This window comes from Panthera leo, chromosome B1 (genome assembly GCF_018350215.1).
Source record: "Panthera leo isolate Ple1 chromosome B1, P.leo_Ple1_pat1.1, whole genome shotgun sequence".
In the NCBI taxonomy this organism is placed as follows: Eukaryota; Metazoa; Chordata; class Mammalia; order Carnivora; family Felidae; genus Panthera; species Panthera leo.
The window spans coordinates 137,999,453-138,019,830 of record NC_056682.1 but is presented as its reverse complement, the minus strand read 5'-3'; the positions used below and the strand labels follow the sequence as shown (position 1 = coordinate 138,019,830).

The 20,378-nt window shown below is 41.2% G+C and overlaps 1 protein-coding gene across 6 annotated transcripts in view; it reads right to left on the bottom strand.

Moving 5' to 3' along the window:
* The window catches only part of RASGEF1B (RasGEF domain family member 1B), a 642,397-nt gene that overhangs the window by 453,198 nt on the left and 168,821 nt on the right, over positions 1 to 20,378 (bottom strand). For 3 of the 6 annotated variants that reach the window (XM_042936079.1, XM_042936085.1, XM_042936086.1), the window contains one exon: positions 4,013 to 4,060. Coding sequence is in view for 3 of the 6 variants with exons in the window: in XM_042936076.1 (XP_042792010.1) it covers positions 3,738 to 3,842 (105 nt within the window). In the remaining 3 variants the exon portion in view is untranslated. Of the gene's footprint in view, positions 1 to 755; positions 835 to 3,737; positions 3,853 to 4,012; positions 4,061 to 20,378 lie in introns of all 6 variants that reach the window. The other 3 variants (XM_042936076.1, XM_042936077.1, XM_042936078.1) reach the window with 2 other exon arrangements.

Below are 20,378 nucleotides of genomic sequence, written 5' to 3'. Positions count from 1 at the left end.
GACAAAAGGGCCCATACAGCATCACAGCACCAGGCCTGGAGCCCTTAACTCTCCTATCCCTGCACACAAACATTGTATGACCTCCCACCAGAAGCCCAAGAGCTTTCCAGTGCTGCTGCCTCCCGGCCTCTCCCACTCAGCCCCTGAGTCTGCTCTGAGACTCACCTCTTCCCCAGTTATTGAACGACTGTCCTTTGGAAGAGGCAGTTGCCCTCCCTAACACCTCTCTACCACCACACAATCTCCACTGGGTACTAGTCAACTCTGTAGTAGGCCCAATAGATATTTTACCCACATGATAGCATGATAGCAAGAAAGATACACCCATATACACCTGTCAAAAACAAGGAGTGAGAATAAGCATCTGGGTTGATGCATCACATGCCCCTCCCCCCCCCCCCCCCCCCCCCCCGATTGGAAGAAACAGTCTCTAGGGCAGGGTCTGTTCTCTGTTTATATCACTCCTGGATACCACTCCTAGATAATGTTTGGTGCAATTAGGTACCCAATGAATAACTGTTGTGTCAAAGAATGAATAAATAAATTCAGTGATTTCCCCCACCTCTTAAAATCTGAATTGAAAGACTAATTCAGTGCCGTGTTGCACCCCTAATAAATTCTGATTTTTAAGGACATCATCAATAAAACCTCCATTGGTCAAGCTCCAGTATTAAATTCTCTCTGCTGTTCACTTTCTGACATAAACACTTACACATGCTAACCTGGAGCGATAATCAACTAAATGAACAACTCACTGTAGATGGGATCGCCCCAAGGCCAAGAGCAATCCTTTCGAAACTGCACATAGAGTCACTGAGGCAAAATGAGGTCCCTCTACTCAAAACAAGAGAAATGCCATATTTAGCAAGAGCTAATATTAGGAACCTACTATGTACTAGAAATACAATAAGCACATCATTTATATTATTTAATCCCTAGAACAACCCCAGAAGTTGGGAATTATAATTCTCATTTTGTAGATTTTTCTTTTTCAAACATTTATTTATTTTTGAGAAAGAGACAGAGTGCAAGCAGGGGAGGGGCAGAGAGCGAGAGGGAGAGACAGAATCCCAAGCAGGCTCCGTCCGCACTCTCAGTGCGGAGCCTGACATGGGGCTCAGACCCATGAACCATGAGATCGTAACCTGAGCTGAAGTTGGACGTTTAACCGACTGAGCCACCCAGGTGCCCCTCATTTTGTAGATTTTAAAAATAAGACTTGGAGTGTTTTTGCCCATGGTTACTTGTACAAGAACTTAAAAAGCATAAATTTTGGAGCCAGGTTGGCTAGGTTTAATTTCTGACCGGCCTCATTCTAGATGGGTGTCTTAGTACATTCAGGTGGCTATAACAAAATATCACAGGCTGGGTAGCTTATGAACAACAGAAATTTATTTCTCATGGTTCTGGAGGCTGGAAGCTTGACATCAGGGTGCCCGTGTGCTTACATCTCACTGTGTTGCACACATCTTGCTGTGAGGAGGGGCTAAGGAAGCTCTGTGGGGTCTCTTCTATAAGAGCATTAATCCTACTCATGAGGGCAGAGCTCTCATGACCCATGCACTTCCCAAAGGTCCCCCATCCTAATATCATCACCTAATATCATCAAATTCCAATTTGAATCTGAGGGGGGCACAAATACTCAGAGCACAACACCAGGCAAACAGAGCTTAACACATCTCTGCCTCTGTTTCCTCATCTACGAAAAGGAACTAATAATGGTACCAGTTGCTAAATTATTATCTCTCATCTCCAAACCCTTCTTTCTGTAACCTGGTTTGTGATCTAGGCCTGGGGCTCTGAGAAACACATTCCTGCACAGTCAGCTGGCTTCTTGTTAGTTCTGCCAGTGAGAAGCACTAGAGGGGGTGCAGAGGGGGAGAAGCGAGAAGGAACTTGCTCCCTCAGCTGTGCTTCCTCTGGGCCTCACACCAGCAGCATTATCCTTCTGTGCTTCCTGCACAGCCACTGAGTCCAGTCTGGCCACATGTGCAGACTCACAGCATGCTGGCCAGCACCCGCTCCTCAGAGGTCTGAACCTCAACTCTGTGGGGCCCTTCCTCTAAAGATCTAAGAAGTTTTCATAATCCAATCTCTTTGCCTTATTCCCTCCACCCTGGGGGTGATACCTGCTTCCTGGAATTGCTCCCCACCCCCACCCCTATAGTCTTCTTTTTGTTTATTTAAACTTTTTTAAATGTGTATTCATTTTTTAGAGAGAGGGAGAAAGACAGAGCACGAGCAGGGTGGGGCAGAGAGATTGGGAGACACAGAATCCGAAGCAGGCTCCAGGCTCTGAGCGGTCAGCCCAGAGCCCGACGCAGGGCTCAAACTCACAAACTGTGAGATCATGACCTGAACCAAAGTCGGACACTTAACCAACTGAGCCACCCAGATGCCCCTTTGTTAATTTATTTAAATTCAAGTCAAGGGCAAAAATGCTCTATGCCATGTAGTAATGGTTTCAGGAGTAGAACCCAGTGATTCATCACTTACATATAACACCCAGTGCTCCTCCCAACAAGTGCCCTCCTTAAAGCCCATCACCCATTTAGCCCATCTCCCCACCCACCTCCCCTCCAGCAACCCTCAGTTTGTTCTCTATATTTAAGAGTCTCCTATGATTTGTCTCCTTTTCTGTTTTTCTCTTATTTTTCTTTCCTTCCCCTATGTTTTGTACTCTTCCCATTACCTAGTTAACAACTTTACAACCGGGTAACAGTTCTTCATATTAAATTTTCTCTGTTCAAATCACTGGTGTAATTTCATTCTGCCAACAGACCCTGGGGATACACGAACACCTATGTCAGAGGGCTGTAGAGAGTATTAAATAAGTTGATCGTTGGAAAGTGCTCAGAACTGTACCTGGAGCACAGGGTTTGCTCTATCAGTGTTAGCTGTTATTAGCAGGTAAGTGTTGAGGCTGGGCTGGAACCCCTGTCTGCCTGTCTTCTTCCCAAGCAACATGATGTTCTGCTAATAAAAACAGTTACTATGTACTTAGGCACTGGGCTTAGTGCTTTCACAGATGTTACCTCTTTTAATCTCCTTAAGCATCTCTTAGATGCTTTGCATTCTTGAAGTGTTTTTTCTCTAACAATTAACATCAAGAAAGGTATTCTGAGTTAACTCGTCCATTATCCTCAAAGGTTCAGCAAGTACTCCAACAAGTTCAAACATCGACATTAGAATAATTTTTTAACATGGACTTCTCCAAATTCTAATAAATCTATTTATATCATCGCCCTATGTATCACCAGGAATTAACATAATTTAAATATATGTAAATGTGTATGTCTGTGTATCTGAGGATTAAGATTTTGGAATTTCAAATTTTCTATTGTTTTGATCTAAAGTATCAATGAAAGAATATTAGGATTTTAAAAATTAAATGCCTATTTTGTGCTAGGCACTACGATATAAGTGTTTTCACATATGTTATCTCATTTTATCCTTAGAATATACTACACTAGTAGGTACAATCATCTTCTTTGTACAAATGTGTCCAAGGTCACATAGCTAATAAAGTAACAGAACCAGGGATTGAAAGCAATTCTTTCTAACTCAGAGCTCATGTTTTAGCCAATTCGCCACAGGTCATAGGTGAGGGTCATTCTCCATAACAGATCCTGAGAGAATAAAGTTTAGTGGACACATGAACTGAGATAGAAACAAATTCCTTCATTGCCAAGGGCTTAAAAAATACGAGAACTGAATCTGGCACATTATCTTCTGACCTTGCTTTCAGAATTGCTTGTAAGCCATGAGAAATTCTCAGCTTCTGTCACTGGGTTTCCAGAATCTCTCTTGTTCCATTTCATTTCAAGGATTTCTTCTCCCATTTCAGGTTAGCTATTGTAGAAGCAAAGTAAATGAAAATTCCAAAATACCTTGTTTCTGGGAGTATCCTTACCTTCAAAAAAGAAATCATTCTCTTTTAAAAAAATAAATAAAAGCATCCACCAAAATAATTATTTTTTACAGAATGATGCAGAGGGGAAAAAAAACATACCTTTTGCTTCGTGCTTGATTTCAGGCCGACTCGGGAGTGACTTTTGGACTAGAGGAAAAATGAGAAAGAAATCTATGAAGCACCCAGTGAAACAGCAGGACTTATTCTGAAGTCATTTCTTTTAGAAGGTATAAGTTTTAAGTTAAAATCCTCTTCCCTATCCTTCCCTCACAGACTCTAGAAATCTAAGAACGGAAGCACAGCATAGAGTTCCATGTTGAATTTTAGTCCCATGTTGAACAGAAGACTGTGGAAGGTCTGGAGCTGAGAATGTGAAGGTGTACCTACACTTTGTCAGTGCCTTGCTCATAGTGACTGATTCAGCATCTTTCCTAGAGGACGCTGCAGAAACCACAAAGTGCAGCATGTGAGGAAATAACCCCAGCTGTAATAAGGCAAAAGGAAAAAGGCGGTGGGGGGGGGGGGGGGGGGGGGATGAATAAAAGAAGAGGTGTGAAAGAAAGATGAGGAGGGGAAGGGCACAAATGCTCTGTAAAATGGAAACGGACAAAACAGGAGCAGAATGAGGAAAATAGTACATTGATGGCAAGATTTCCAAGTGCATTTCTATAGGGCAGAATTTACTCTCTGCTAATTTAAACACATTTTCATTACATTGAAATAAAACTCTCACAAACATTAGTTCTTAGAGAAGACTTTTTGTTTTCCAGTTGGTTCATGATTATCTAATCTTATTTGGAATTAGGAAAGGTAAAACAAGCATTAATCTATGCATGAGAATACTTTGGTATGGAATACCAATAGGATTTTTCTCCCAATGAGAAAAAAGCAAAAGTCAACCTTACTATGTTTAGCATTCAGATAGTGAATATATTTGGCTCTAACTGCACCATGAATCAAAGTTAACGCTAAACCAATTACCACAATACAGCTAGAAAAATGTCTAATTTGGTAGTCCTCACACTGCCGGATCTCAGGATCCCTTCACATTCTTAAAAATTATTGGGGCTCCCAAAGAGCCTTTGTTTATTGGGTTATATGCATAGGTAGTCACTGTATTAGAAATTGGAACTGAGAATTTTTTTTAAATGTGTATTTATCAATTTGTTTTAAAATAGCAATGAAAAACCCATTACATGTTAAATAAATAAAATTTATTTATGTATTTTGTGTCTATCCCTAAATACAAAAACAATTAGTCAGAAAATGGCATGTCTTTATATTTTTGCAAATCAGTAATGTTTAGCTTAAATAGAAGACAGCTAGATCCTCATATTTGCTTCTGCATTTAATCTACTTTGATAAGAATATATTTTTGGTTGCATTAAATAAAGAAACTTCAGCCTCACTCAGATATGTGGTTGAAAAAGGAAAGAGCATTTGTAATAATCCATTCAGATAATAGTGAATATTCTTCTCTGATAATATGCAAAAACTTGACAATTATAGTTTCTTAAAGGTTGGTTGCAATAAGAATCTGAAATCATATAACTAACTGCTACATAAGAATTTGCTGGTCTATCTTGCACTTTTTTTTAACGTTTATTTATTTTTGATAGAGAGAGACAGAGTGCAAGCGGGGGAGGGGCAGAGAGAGAGGGAGACACAGAATCCAAAGCAGGCGCCAAGCTCCAAGTTGACAGCAGAGTCCGACGCAGAGCTCAAACCCACGAACCCCGAGATCACGACCTGAGCCAAAGGAGGATGCTTAACCGCCTGAGCCACCCAGGTGCCCCTATCTTGAACCCACACATAGATCTTTCACCCACACATGATTTTGTAGCATCATGTATTATTTCATTTGGAAAAGAGTGGTTCCATGAATTATGTAGGTTTCCCAAATATTGACACATTTCATTACGTAATATGAAAGAAATCACATTTTTTAATCACCAACCTCAGTATAAAATCTTCAAATGTTGGTAAGCTATCAAGCTCACAGTAACAGATACAAGTGTTCCAAAATTCCAATTTTCACTTGAAAGCTTGAATTCTATCATGGGCAACAAACACTGTCAGTCGCTTTTCATGAAGTGACAGGCTCACTTCATTCATTTCTGTGAACACGTCTGCCAGCCACACGAGTCTGAATATAACCAGAGTTCATCACTCGTTCTTTGAAGTTAAAATGGTGTTTCATGAAAAAAAGAGGCTACTTTGGCTCACAATTCAATCATACCAGTGCTTTCCTTCAAAACAGCCACTGGAAGTTGTATGCAGCAGAGTACTTTTATGCATACCTCCCATTTTGTCACCTATCATCCTAAGAACAGGTGTACTCAAAGGCTGAAATATAGCAAACCTAGTAATTTTTACTATTTCAACAAGGGCATTTTTAAGTGAAACTGGCATTTTATTTCCTGCAATGCAAATGCACTGTGGTGAAATTATATAATGACTACTAGTACAGCTTTGGTGCTACTGCCTCAATTCATGTGGAAGCACCAGCAGTTCTGGTCAGCCCTGCTCTTGCACAATCAGTGCAGATGTCATCCAGTTTAACAAAAAAAAAAAAAAAAAAAAGGAAAGATCTTAATATTACTTATGAGGAGAGTTTGGCTTCTCAGATTTCCTTTGAGAACCACCATTCTTAGTCATTTAAGCAGTTGAGTCTCAGTAATTAGACTCTCCCACACTCAAAGAAATGGAGCTTAGGAAGAACAGAGCCAATGAAAATCAAGGTCTCATTGTCCCTTCCTCCTTCCTGCTGTCTTAGAGGAGAGAAAAAAAGAGACCAACCAGGAGTAAGCATCCCTTCAATGGACAGAAGCCAGAATGGGGAGGGAACCTGATCATAAATCTGCAGTGTTCATCTTGCACTTATTTACACAGCGGTTTGAAATCTAGACTATTATGGGGTGAGTTGCTTCCCCCCAAATTCATTTGTTGAAGTCCTAACTCTCAATGCCTTAGAATGTGACTGTATTTGGAGATAGAGCCTTTAAAGAGGTAAGTCAGATAAAATGAGGTTCAGTGGGTGGGCCCTAATCCTATATGATTGATGTGCTTGTAAGAATATGAGATGAAGACACAGACAACATGCACCAACAGAGGAAACCATGCAAAGACAAGGAAGACGGCCATCTGCAAGCCAAGGAGAGAGATCTCACCAGAAACCAGTCCTTGCTAACACCCTGATCTGGAACTCCTAGCCTCCAGGACTGTGAGAAAATAAATTTGTGTTCTTTAAGCCACTCTGTTTATGGTATTTTATTATGGCAGCCCAACAAACTAATATTACATAGACCCTGACAAATCCTCCTCAAAAAGTCAAGAATCTAAAATGTGGAGGTCCAGTAAAACCAAATCCTGAGTAAAAAGGGGCCATTAACATCACATTCACTGTCAACCACTTAACATCCTAAGGCAGAATGTCTGCATCAGCGGTCCTCAAACTTCAGAGTTCATAAAGATCATTTGGGGGGCTGTTAGCCATGCAATTTGCCAAACCCCAACTCCAGAAATTCCAAATCAGAAATTCTGGGTGGTCCCCAGGAATGTGCATGTTAATGAGCACCCCAGGGAATTCAAATAGATACATGGTACACAAACTACAAGTTGAGGAAGACTTGCCTGCCAAGGACAGCAGTAACTTGGGATGAGAAGTAAGAAAATACAGAAACTGGCACAAATTCCCTCTCACTTTCTCTTTGAAGAATCCAAATACATGAATCTCTTTTTCCTTTCCCTTTTAAATGCCTGGTGTTAAAATTCTTAATTTGGTTGAACCAGTGGGTGGGCAAGGATAATTGAAACGGGCTGAATGTTGGTAAATTACTCAAACAAGTCCAAAAGTAGCTTTGCAACAGTTTTTCAACCTTTCCAACTTAAAAACATAAGCAAACAAATTCTGAGTTTGTTTATATTTTTAGAAATTTAGAAATTGGGTTTTTATATCATATTCTATCCATCATCCATGGATTCAGACTTTGTACTCCATTTAGCCCTGAGAATAGACCTGAGCTAAAGGACAGGCTTTCATTTATAAAGGGGATTAAAAGTTGTGATGGTTAATTTTATGTGTCAATTTGACAGGGCTAAAGGACACCCAGATAGCTGGCAAAATATTATTTCTGGGTGTATCTGTGTGGTGTTTCTGAAAGAGATTAGCATTTCATTCAGTTGACTGAGTAAAGAGATCCACCCTCACCAGTGGGGGTGTAGTGGGGGGGGGACAGTAGCTGGGGGCACATCTTCCAATCCCTTGGGCTTCTTAATGGAGCACAAAGGAGAAGGAAGGACAAATGATCTCTCTCTTTTCTTCTGCTGGGATATCCAGCTTTTCCTGTCTTCAGACACAGGAGCCATGGTTCTCAAACCTTTGGACTCCAGAACTTATACCACTGACCCCCTAGTTCTCAGGCCTTCAGACTCGAACTGAATTATATCACCAACTTTCTTTGTTTTCCAGCTTACAGATAGCAAACTGTGGGACTTTTTGGCCTCCAAAACTGCATAAGCCAAGTCTTTTAATACATTAATTTCTTTCTTTCTTTCTCTCTCTCTCTCTCTCTCTCTCTCTCTCTCTCTCTCTGTGTGTGTGTGTGTGTATGTGTGTGTCCTACTAATTCTATTTCTCTGGAGAACCTTGACTAATACAAAATCCAATCCAATTCCAGAGAAATAACATTTTTATTTGATATTAAATGAGTTTTTGGGTCTCTCCTGGTCATTGTCTTATCTAGACAGAATGGAGGTTGGACCTTGTAAAAGTTGACCTGCATTGTACATATCATACTATACATTCAGTCCCCCATTTACAAACCTGTAGCCTTCTAAAGATTTCTTTCATTAGTTAGGTATTAAGGACTTAGAGCTTATTTTCCCCATAGAAATAATTCTACAGGCTACAACACAAAGGCCTATTTAATGCTGAATATTACTAAGATGCTACACAATTTCAATAAAAAATAGTATACTATTTTGTAACAGTCATACAAAGCAGAAAAATGATCAAGTCAATTAAGAAACCATTTTGTTTTTCCCACTAACAGTATCTTCAAAAACTGAATGAATCAAAAAGCATATTTAATTTGAAGAGGATAGAGACTAAGGTAGAAATTCTGGAATTCTGAAGAGGCCTTGTTAGAAATGTCAAGAAATGTTATTTACTACTAATACGTCTGATGCCCTCACCCTCCCCTCCCAAGCAGATAGTTTTGCTTTTCTTGATGCAAGTGTATCCCCAGCACTACTCTGATCTTTAGGAGCCATAGGGTCACTCAGGACTAAAAACAGGCAAAGACTAGCAGAAAAACAAAGTAGGGTGTCAGGTAGCTCCCTGTAGCAGATGACACTGAGCCCAGGCCAGCCCTCACTAGGGAATGACTACTGCCTATTGTCACCTGTACCTCAGCTTGAAGAACACAGAAATGGGGGAAGATCATCAAAAGAGGGAAAAAATTGGGACACCTTGGTAGCTCAGTCAGTTAAGCATCTGACTTCAACTCAGGCCATGATCTCACGGTCGTGAGTTCAAGCCCCATGTCGGGCTCTGTGCTGACAGCTCAGAGCCTGGAGCCCGCTTCAGTTTCTGTGTCTCCCTCTCTCTCTGTCCCTCCCCTGTTCATGCTCCGTTTGTCTCTCTCTCTCTCAAAAATAAATAAGCATTAAAAAAAAAAGAAAGGAAAAAGGAAAAAAAAATTCTCAAACACTTGAGGAAAATTAGAAAAGAGAGGATAGAGCAAGGAAGAAAAAGAAGAAACAAAGATAATAGCAGACATCAGCAAATCATGTTTTTAAGCACTTACAATGTGTTCCTGCCACACCATCCAACTTACATTGTTTTACATGATATTCATAACATGGCTAAGAAATGAGTATAATTATATTATTATCTCAACTTTATCAATCGGAAGACTGAGGCACAGAAAGCAAAATAATTTGCCCAAAGTCATAATGCTAGTAAGTGGTAGAACCAAGACTTGAACCTGTCTGTCTGATTCATGGTCTTAAACACTACCATTTATATCAGAAAATTGCCCAAGGAAGAATGAGCAGAGTTCAGAGTAATGAAAATCACAAAATACACAGAAACTGTATTGCATGCATAATTACTTCAAGAGGACGAAAGGATATTACGGAAAAGAGGTAGTGGATCAGAAATTTACCCAAGTCAGACTTGAGTTGGTATCAGTGGCCAAGGACCCCAAGATTGTGTTTTGAAGCCAGCAAATGACAAGAAGGGAGGGAGAGAAGAGAAGCTTTGTGGTGAGGAAGGTTGGGGGAGGGTGATTATGTAACTGGTACCACAGTCACATTCACAAATTGGGTGTGCCTACCTTGGGGACCATCTGCATGGTATTTTATTGTAAACTGCAAGACATTTAAGTGAAAATAGTCTACATACTGAGGCATACCCTCCACCCCCACATACACATACATACACACACACACACACACACACACACACACACACACACGAGGCACCAACAGGAAAAAAAAAAAAACAACTTTATAAAAGAAATCCAGGATTTTCTTCTACCATCCAATTATACCAGCCTATCCTGGACTTCTGACCTTAACTCGTGTAAGTCAGTGGTAATTAAAATAGTGTGTTCTATAAAGTTACTCCAAAGTTGAAAACAGCAAGGGGTGAATGTGACTGTTTTCCAGACCCATTTATGAAAATGAGTATTCTGACATCTAAGTTCGCTGTTGTGACTGAGTACATTGTGTGCAGGACTTTAATGGAAAACAAAAGGGAATTTAAGTGATCTCTCCCAGCAGATATGACCCATTTTCCCCGCCCACATTGGAAAGGGGGCTCCTGTGCATGATTCCTCTGCTACATCTAGCAGAATTAGGAAATGTTTCAGTTTGCCCTACCCACATTAAGAATTCAATTTAAACCCCAGGATAAAACTGACAAGGGAGCACTCTTAAATATGGACTCTGGTCTGAGTTCCCTTAATTGGAGCTACAGGGTAATTTAATGGGATCACTCTGCAAATGGGGTGCTTAGCAACCCAATAACTCATGGGAGTGCTTGCCTGCTCTCTTAGCAGGCTGTACTCCAAAGTGTCACCCCATGTTCAGAGGCTGGAACAAAGGACACCTCTGAGCTGATCTGACATTAAGAAAGCCTACTCCATGTCCTTGTCTGTGCTTGCTTCCCAGAACAACACAAGAAGGAGTGGCTGAAACGGAAAGTTTCCAGAAATAAGAACATCTGCCACTTATGATTTGTCCAGTGTTAATGGTATAGTCAAGACTGCACAGTCTTGAAAGACGATAATGCCGTGACCTTTGGGTTGTTTTATTATTTGATCGTCTTTGGAAGAAATCACAAGGACAGTTTAATTCAAAAGGCCCAGGACATTGTGAACTGTGATTCTTTCATAAGGTAAGGAGGGATACCACCTCCTTGAATGAAGGCAAGGGGAAAGTATCTGACTCTCCCACATAAATTTAAGGAGTCTTTCCTTTTAGAGGACTATCTGTATACATGACTGGGACAAAATTCCTCTCTGGTCACTGAGCTGCTGCTCTGATGTTGTTCTCTTTCCACACCCCGGGTCACTTGACATCTGGGGGCCCAATCCTATCTATAGGGGAGATGACTGGACGTTCTAATCTAGGAGCAATGGCGGGTCAGCATCAGTTGCCGTGGACATCTGCTGTTACCGTTTGCCCTTCCTTCTGCTAATAATACTATAACGCTGTATTAGTCAGGCTCCCAGCAGGAAACAGGGAGCGCCCTGAAGAGGGTTTAACGAAGGGATGTTATACAGAGGTGAAGACAGGATTAAGGGAAATCGGTAAAGAATGGGGACTCACTCCAGCTAACAACAGTGGCAAATGATTATCACTGCTGCCCCAACAGGGCCCAGGGGAGGGTTTTGTGCCAGGAGTGAGAGCTGCAGATGTCAGAGAAGGCTCACTGCTGAAGCTCAGGACTGCCAGACTGCAGCCCAGGCAGCAAGGAGCCAGACAACTTAGCCCTTTACCCTCTCATCACCTGGTGCCACTGTCCATCGGCCAAACCCAAGTAGAAACCAGAGGACAAGGGAGTGAAGGTCAGTAGAGGCCAGCCTCCCTGGGAGGAGCAGAAAGAAGACGTCACAAGTGGACCTGGAGGGACTATGGGACACCTCTAATACCAGCACTTCAGTCTTTTGTTAGGAGACGTCACCTCCACATTCCTTTCCCATTGTAATTAGTAAACAGTTTGCGATGATAGTACATACATATCCGTTTTTCACAGCCATCAACTTTCAATTTGTGTCAATTTCAACTCAGGCTTCCCTGATTTTACTCAGTGGGCATTAACCTGTTGCTATCATTATTTATTTTGAAGCTCAAGTTGTCCCATGTGTGGCCAGTGGGAGCCCTTTACACTGCTCCTGAGTCATTTTAACGTATGTCTCGCATTCTTTAGCCCTTCCTTGCTTTCATGCACAAAATGTTCCAGGCTCAACTTGGGTCTTCCCTGCCCCAGCCCTTCACTCAACTATTTCCCCAGGAATCCCTGGCTTCTTTTAGTGAATAATAGTATCTAGAAACATAGGTACATAGATACACACACACCACTACCGCATATACATACACATTTACATTTATATTTGTTTCTACATCTATCTATTTATCTATATCTACCTACTGATCAGAGAGTGAAAAATAAAATTTCAATCCAATCTAACAGGGTTGCATTTATTTTTCTCCCTTTCATATCTGAAACACGTTGCTCTCACAGTGAGAACCTGGCTCCCCTGTGAAAGCCCTTCACGCTATGCCTGGACTTGCACACCTCTTCCCAAGCCACTCCACCCTACAGGGAGAGCCCCCTCACCCTTCTCAGGCTCTGACACCTTGTTCTGGGATATCCCCTTTCACAGGCACCCTCCTCACCCCCCTTGGGCTCCACGCCAGGCCCTCCATTGTGAGCATGCTCCTCATCCTTCCTGATCTCCAACAACTTGCACTGACTACTATCCTCACCTCACACGGGCTTTGACACAAAACACTGAGCAGCCCTTCTCCCAGGATGCGCTGCCAAGATCACCCTCTGCTGGAATGCTCTCCTTACCCAAAATGGGCTTCATCACTCCCATGTGGGCACCCTTCTCACCCCTGCTGGGCTCGAACACCCTGCTCTGTGCCACCACAGCTTCCCACCCCTGCCCCCCAGCAAAGACTCTTAGCTTGCTCAGTCCCACTTAATGGCTTTTTGGATGGAATAGTTCAGAAGAGAGAAGAAAAAAAGGGAAAAAGAAAAGGAAAAGAAAGAGGAAGAACAGGAGGGTTAAGTTGATAGAATAGAAACCAAGCAGCATTACTGGCTGTGTTACCACCATCATGATGAACTGCCTAAGGATGACGCCAATACAGGGAAAAGCAGAGTGAAGACTCGCTAAGAGATAGATTTCCAACATCATTAGAACACCTGGGTCCAGCCACGCCTGAAGTCAGGTATACTACCAGATTTTTCATTTGTAAAGCAGTACGTTAAAATTTGTGCTCAAGCTATGTTGACTTGCGATTTCCGTCACTGGCAAATGGAAAAATCTCAATACGTAAAGTTACTCTAGTTGTAAATCCAATCCTTGTCTTGCGGTGCCATAATTCTATTAACTGACCAGGCTTCTGTAATATACCTAATACTAAGTGCCTATCATGTATCCAGATAAAATAACTGGATTTTCACCTTAAAAACTTGACAACATACCCACCATACTGTGAGTGAGATCACGTTATTGTCTCCCTACCCTTCAAGCAGCACCTGGCCGCTAGTATGTACTCCATAAGTATTTGTTGACCCTGGCATGGGGCTATACCTTGCTTTTTATAGGTCACACTACAAACTGAAGTCATGTCCCTCAATCTGAATCTGGAACTCCATGCCCATAGAATGCTCACAGACTTCCTAAAGCAAACCACCTGCTTATATACTTGAACTGTTACACATTCTCCTGATAATCATGGTGAAAATGAACACCATTGCGCTCTTTTAAGTGCCATGGACTTTACATACGGTATCTCATTTAATCCTCGCAAGAAGCCGAAAGAATAGGTACTATAACTGTCACCCCTATATTAAAAAGAAAACCAAAGCCCAAAGAAGTTACCTGATTTGCCCAAAGGCACTCATCTAGTCAGTGTCTGTGCCAGGATTTGGACTCAGTTTGTGTTCAAAGACGCCTTTCTTGTTTATTTTATCTCTGATTTTTTTTAAGTTTTCAGTTATGGTAAAATACATATAACATAAAATTTACCGTACCACCCATTTTTAAGTGTACAGTTCAATAATGTTAACTGCATTCACAATATCGTTCAACCAATCTCCAGAACTTTGTCATCTTGCAAATCTGAAACTCTGCACCCATTAAACAGTTCCCCATTCCCCAACTCCCCTAGCCGCTGGCAGCCACAATTCTACTTTCTGTCTCTGAATTTGACTAATTGAGGAACCTCAAGTAAGTGGAATCATACAGTATTTGTCTTTTTGTTACCACCTTATTTCATTACCATGATGTCCTCGAGGTTCATCTATGCTGTGGCACATATGAGGATTTTCTCCCTCTCTAAGGTTGAATAATAGTCCACGGTATGTACGCACCACATTTTGCTTATCCATTCATCCACTGAGAGACACTTGGGTTGCTTTCAAAAGCTGCCCTTCTCAACCACTCCACTTAATCATCTCCCATATGCTTTGCTATCTGCTTTCTACATTCAGAGCCTCTGCTAGGACCGCCCTGTGATCACCTGGGTTCCCTGGTCCGCCGATCTGCCTTGTTCTTTCTTCCCACAGCCAGCTGGTGCCTCTACCAGGCAACCCCCCTTAGCACCTGTTCAGCCCCGGGATAGGGGAGGGCTTTAGCTCTAGGCTCCAGTTTTTCCCTGTCTACTCTGGTTGCCGTGGCTCACTGCTCCACGCCAGCCCTCTCGTGAACCGTGTCAGCTACAGAGAACAGGATTTCTAAGGAGTGGTACTCCCTGGCATACAAATTACTTGGGAGATGAATCCTTCCTATCTCTTTTGAACATCCCTTTCAGCATGCCGCTGACTGACACCGGGAAGCTCCGATTACTATTAATAACTCTACAGTAGAGAGGGGAAGAAGGAGCTGTGCTCAAAATAAAACAATGATGAACCCAGTGCACGAATAAGGCCGAGACAAATGATTATAATGTATTCTGGATCCGTATGTCTCCAAAGCTAATTAAGGTGTAGAATTCACACACTGAGCATTCCTTGAAAACACAGCGCCCCAAGGAAAACACTAATAAAGACCAGATATTTTTACATGATAAATTCCAAGGCAAAGGCTGTGTCTTACAGGTCTTCACTTACAGCTCTCTGAAGGCACACAGTAGGCCCTTATTCATTCATTTGACACACGTTTTCAAGTTTCTACTCTAAAATAGGCATAAGCTTAGTGCAGAGGATACACTGGTGAATCAAACAGACAAAGGCCTGCCTTCTGGAAGGAACTCAGACAAGTAAACAAGGCGTTACTATAGTGCAACGAGTCTATTTATTGATCCCTGTATTCAAGCAGTTATAAAACCAACAAAAATCGAGAAGAAGGAACTCTTTTTTCAGTTTGCAGCCCTCTATTAGCTATTTTGTACATAGAGAAAGACATGATGCAGGAGAGGCAATCATTTTATTTGCCGCCACAAAAGAGGAAGAGGATTGAGATCACTTAAAGAGCATTTAGAAATTCACTAAGTCTCCCCCTCAACCCACTCCGTATCCTATATCCTTGAGAGAGCTTTATTTTTTCTCTATGGTTCCAGGATCTCCTCCTTGTCTGCACCTTCATCCCACTGAACAAGAACAGCACAGCCCTCAAGCAGCAGAAGTGGTGCCTGATGGCCCTGTGGGGTCTTTTCATCTCCTCTCTTCAGGGTTCAGAGAGCCAAGACGAGAACAAGCACACAGAGAACTCTCACACTTTATCAGATGGAAGGGTCTACACATTGCCTCAAACATCCATGCACACCCACATTCTGCAAGCTTTTACTGAACCTACTATGTGCCAGATGCTGTTAGGGACACGGTGCTGGACAGAGTCAGTACAATTACTACAGGCATCTATGTGCTATGAAGTCACCATTAAGCCCCTGCCTAAACCCCAAGCTTGTAAAATATATATCCCTTCTAGAGTTTGATAACTCTTGAAATCACTTTCTTCATGCTGGACTATGGTTCGATTTTTATGTGTTTCATTTGGTATTTATCTTATTAGATGGTTTGCACTGATTTTCCCTCCCAATTGCTACTTGGTCATTTCAACAATATTTACAGGGAAAAAAATCTGGCCCTTTCCACTGTTTTTATGTTATCTCTGGAATCATATAGTTAAAATTTTTTTATGTGAAAGGGCCATGGTTTTGTGACACACTTCCCAATGCCTTTATTTTGGGATAATCCAGTTTCTTTTCCTACTGCCTCTGGGAAGGGGAGAAGGAAAGGCATATGCAAGGCTTTTTCCACTGCTAGCTCCAAGAAAGACTAGGAGCAGGGTGGTACTGGTTATAGGAATTTTTTACATATACATTATATGAAACATACACACAGACATCAAATCAACAAAATAGTAATTTATTTTCCAATCTGTGGATGAGTACTAAAATATTTTAATTATTACAACTTTTTTTGCTTTAAAATCTGATAGAAATAGCCTCTCAAATACACTTTTATTGAAACTCCATGGGCCCCTGGGTGGCTCAGTCGGTTAAGCATCCGACTTTGGCTCAGGTCGCAATCTCACTGTCCGTGAGTTTGAGCCTCACGTCGGGCTCTGTACTGACTACTCAGAGCCTGGAGCCTGTTTCAGATTCTGTGTCTCCGTCTCTCTCTGACCCTCCCCCGTTCATGCTCTGTCTCTCTCTGCCTCAAAAATAAATAAACGTTAAAAAAAAATTTTTTTTAATAAAAAAAAAAGAAACTCCTTTGTAAATTTTATTTATTCTCTCAGATAAACTCTTCTCTCTATCCCAGATTTTAATTGCTATTGTATTAATTCTATAAATCACTGCACTTTGAGGAAATCTTTACATGATCTAGTCTTCCCATCTGGGAGATTTACTTTTAATGAACTCAGACAATTATGCTTCCAAAAGTCACTCTTCAATTCCAGAATCCCTGACCACAGCCATCCGGACCTGCCTTCTTGCATAGCATCATCACAAACACACTCAGGTGATTCCAGTAGCAAAATCATAGGGTCTAAATGAATAAAGAAAATGTGGTGTGCGTGTGTTATGCATACATACATATATATATATATACATACACACACACACACACACACACACACACACATGTAATATGATTCAGCCATAAAAAAGAAGGAAACCCTGACATTTGCAATAACAGGGATGGACCTTGGGAGTATAACGCTAAGTGAAAGAAGCCATACACAGAAAGACAAATACTATTTGCCTCACTAAATATTCTCACTAGTATATGTGGAATCTAAACAAAAGGAAACAAAACAAAATAAAAGCCCGAGCTCACAGATACAGAGAAGAGATTAGTGGTTGCCGCAGTCTGTGGGGGGAACGGGTGAAGGTGGTTCAAAAGTATAAACTTCCAGAGTACCTGGGTGGCTCAGTTGGTTAAGCGTCTGGCTTTTTATTATTATTATTATTATTATTATTATTATTATTATCATTGTTATTATTATTTTAATGTCTGTTTGTTTTTGAGAGAGAGAGTGCAAGCATGCAAGCAGGGGAGGAGCAGAGAAAGAGGGGGAGACAGAATCTGAAGCAGGCTCTAGGCTCTGAGTTGTCAGCACAGAGCTTGACCCAGGGCTGAAACTCACGGACCACGAGATCATGACCTGAGCTGAAATCAGACACTTAACAGACTGAGCCACCCAGGCACCCCAAGCGTCTGACTCTTGATTTCGGCTCAGGTCATGACCTCAGGGTTCATGAGTTCAAGCCCCATGTCAGGCTCTGTGCTGATGGCATAGAGCTTGCTCAGGATTCTCTCTCCCTCTCTCTCTGCCCATCCCCTGTGCACACTCACATTCTCTCTCAAAATAAATAAACTTTTAAAAAAGAAGAAAGAAAAAAAAGAAGAAGTATAAACTTCCAACTATAAAATAAATAATTCATGGGGATGTAGTGGACAGCATAATGCCTATAGTTAATAATACTATATTGCAGATTTGAAGGTTGCTTAGAGAGTAGAAAACACATAGTAGGCACTTATTCACTGAAAGTTTTCATCATAAGAAAAAAATTTTGTAACCATGTATGGTGATATATATTAACTAGACTTACTGCAGTGATTATTTCATAATATATACAAATATCAAATCATTGTCGTACACCTGAAACAAATACAATGTAATTTATCAATTACATCTCAATAAAAATAGATCTTAGAGAGTGCTGGGTACTTGATGAAAAAATACTGACCGATACTAGACTATCCTTTGCTGGAATCTATGTAGCAAAAGAAACATTCAAGCAAAATACTTAAAATATAAAATAAAAGCTACATTGAAAAAAAATTAGAGTTTCACTAGAAAATAGTTCCCTTAGTCCTTTCAACCATTGGCCAACAACTACCAAGGTGATTCATAAAATTAGGAGCTGAAGATACAGTTCTTACCTTCAAGAGTCATATTTTAGTTGGGTAGGTCAATATGCCCGGAATGAAAAAACCAAAGAAGGTAGTACATATTATCACATGTCAAATACACAGTACCTATAGGAAGTGCTAACATAGTAAAGAGGGCTGAGACCATTGGTCAGAAGACACAAGTGTAAGACTTGGATAGCCTGAATAGTAGAGTCCTACTTGGACAGGTAAAAAGACCAGTACAATATCAGACATACAGGTAGTCAGTAACTTCTAAATAAACAAGGAGGATGGGCTTGCCAAGCAGGGTCAATGCCACTTACCAGGGCATGGGGAAGCAATAAACGCAGACAGTATCCCTGGGGAACAGCAACTCAACCAAATTCTCTGTAAGGTTATAGACAATAGATGGAAGAGGTGGACAAAGTAGGGCAGTTTCAAATGTAAGGGCTCACAGATAATCTTACCTAAATTTTCTACTAGGGGGTCACAACTATCTGAATGTGTTGTTGCTGTTGTTTGATTCAATTCCATAAGCATTTACTGAGCACCTAGACATTCCAGGCATTGGGCACTCAGAATGTAAACATGGTAAGATATTCTCTCTGAACTCAAGGATTCCCTAGTGCAATGGTCATACATACAAGTAAATAATGTCCATGTGGCATGTATTCTAACAGAAATGCAAAATCGTAGAAAGGGAACACAAAGGGAGAAGGTGTGGGAAGGCTCCTGGGAGGTAGTGGTGCTTAGGCTGAGTCTGGAAGATAAACAGGCAATGTGAAGCACTGGAAGAAGGTTAAGAATCTCAGGCAGAGACTGTGAAAAAGTATGAGGCTATGATTCTGTGACCGCACATGGATGCTAAGTCTGAAAGGCAGAGCTTGAAGGGCAGGAGGTAGTTACATTGGACCATAGAAATAGGTAGGGTTCTGGCTATTATTCAAAAGAGTGTGGACCTTGCCCCATAGGCAGTGGGGAGCCATTAAAGACTTTTACATAAGTAGGAATTGCATAATTGGATTTCTTTTTGGAAAGAAAACTCTGGCAGGGTTAGAGATATTTATCTAGAGAGGAGTTAGAAGAGTTGGTAGGATTGCGCTTTTTTATTGCTAACATTAGTAGTAATGTGGTTTCTGCCCTATAGCAAGTACCCTAAACTCAGTTCTTTTCCTAGCTCTGGCATTAAAACAGTTAGGCACCTTGGACAAGTCATTTCTCCTCTGTTAGCCATCCCCCCGGTTGCTTCACTGCAAAATGGAGAAGCTGTACAAGATGATCTCTAAGCTCCAGATGGCAATAATTCTTCAGGCCCTCTCTCTTACACTCAAAGAAAGACTGAGTATGTACAAGGGGTGGAGGGGTTCAGTCAATAGTCGTTACCTTGATTTCCACAGAAAGTAAACTAATTTAAATGAACATGCTATCAAATTCATCACAGATGTGCTTTTAAGTTTTACCCAAGTTATAGGGAGGCTTAAAATTCCCAGAATATTCTGTTCATGTGTGCTGCATGTGTTCACATGCACTTTAAACTGCATTTATGAAAACGCTGTGTTCTCTTTGGATTAAATACTGTATTTCAATCCTAAGAATTATGCCAGTGCACAGAGTGCACCCAGAGGAACGTTCGCTCTCCAATCACTTATGCAATTTCCCAGTCCTAGCTCAGCCCAGTTTTATTAAAATCTGTATTAGTGCAACGCAGTTATGATTAAATATTCTTCCTACTTTTTCAAGGAGAAAAGAATGCAGCTAACTCTTAATAGTCTGTGTCAACTGGGGACATGGATCACAGGGATAAATTAAATCCATAAATAATCCAGAACCTTCATTTAAGCCAAGAGCTTCAAC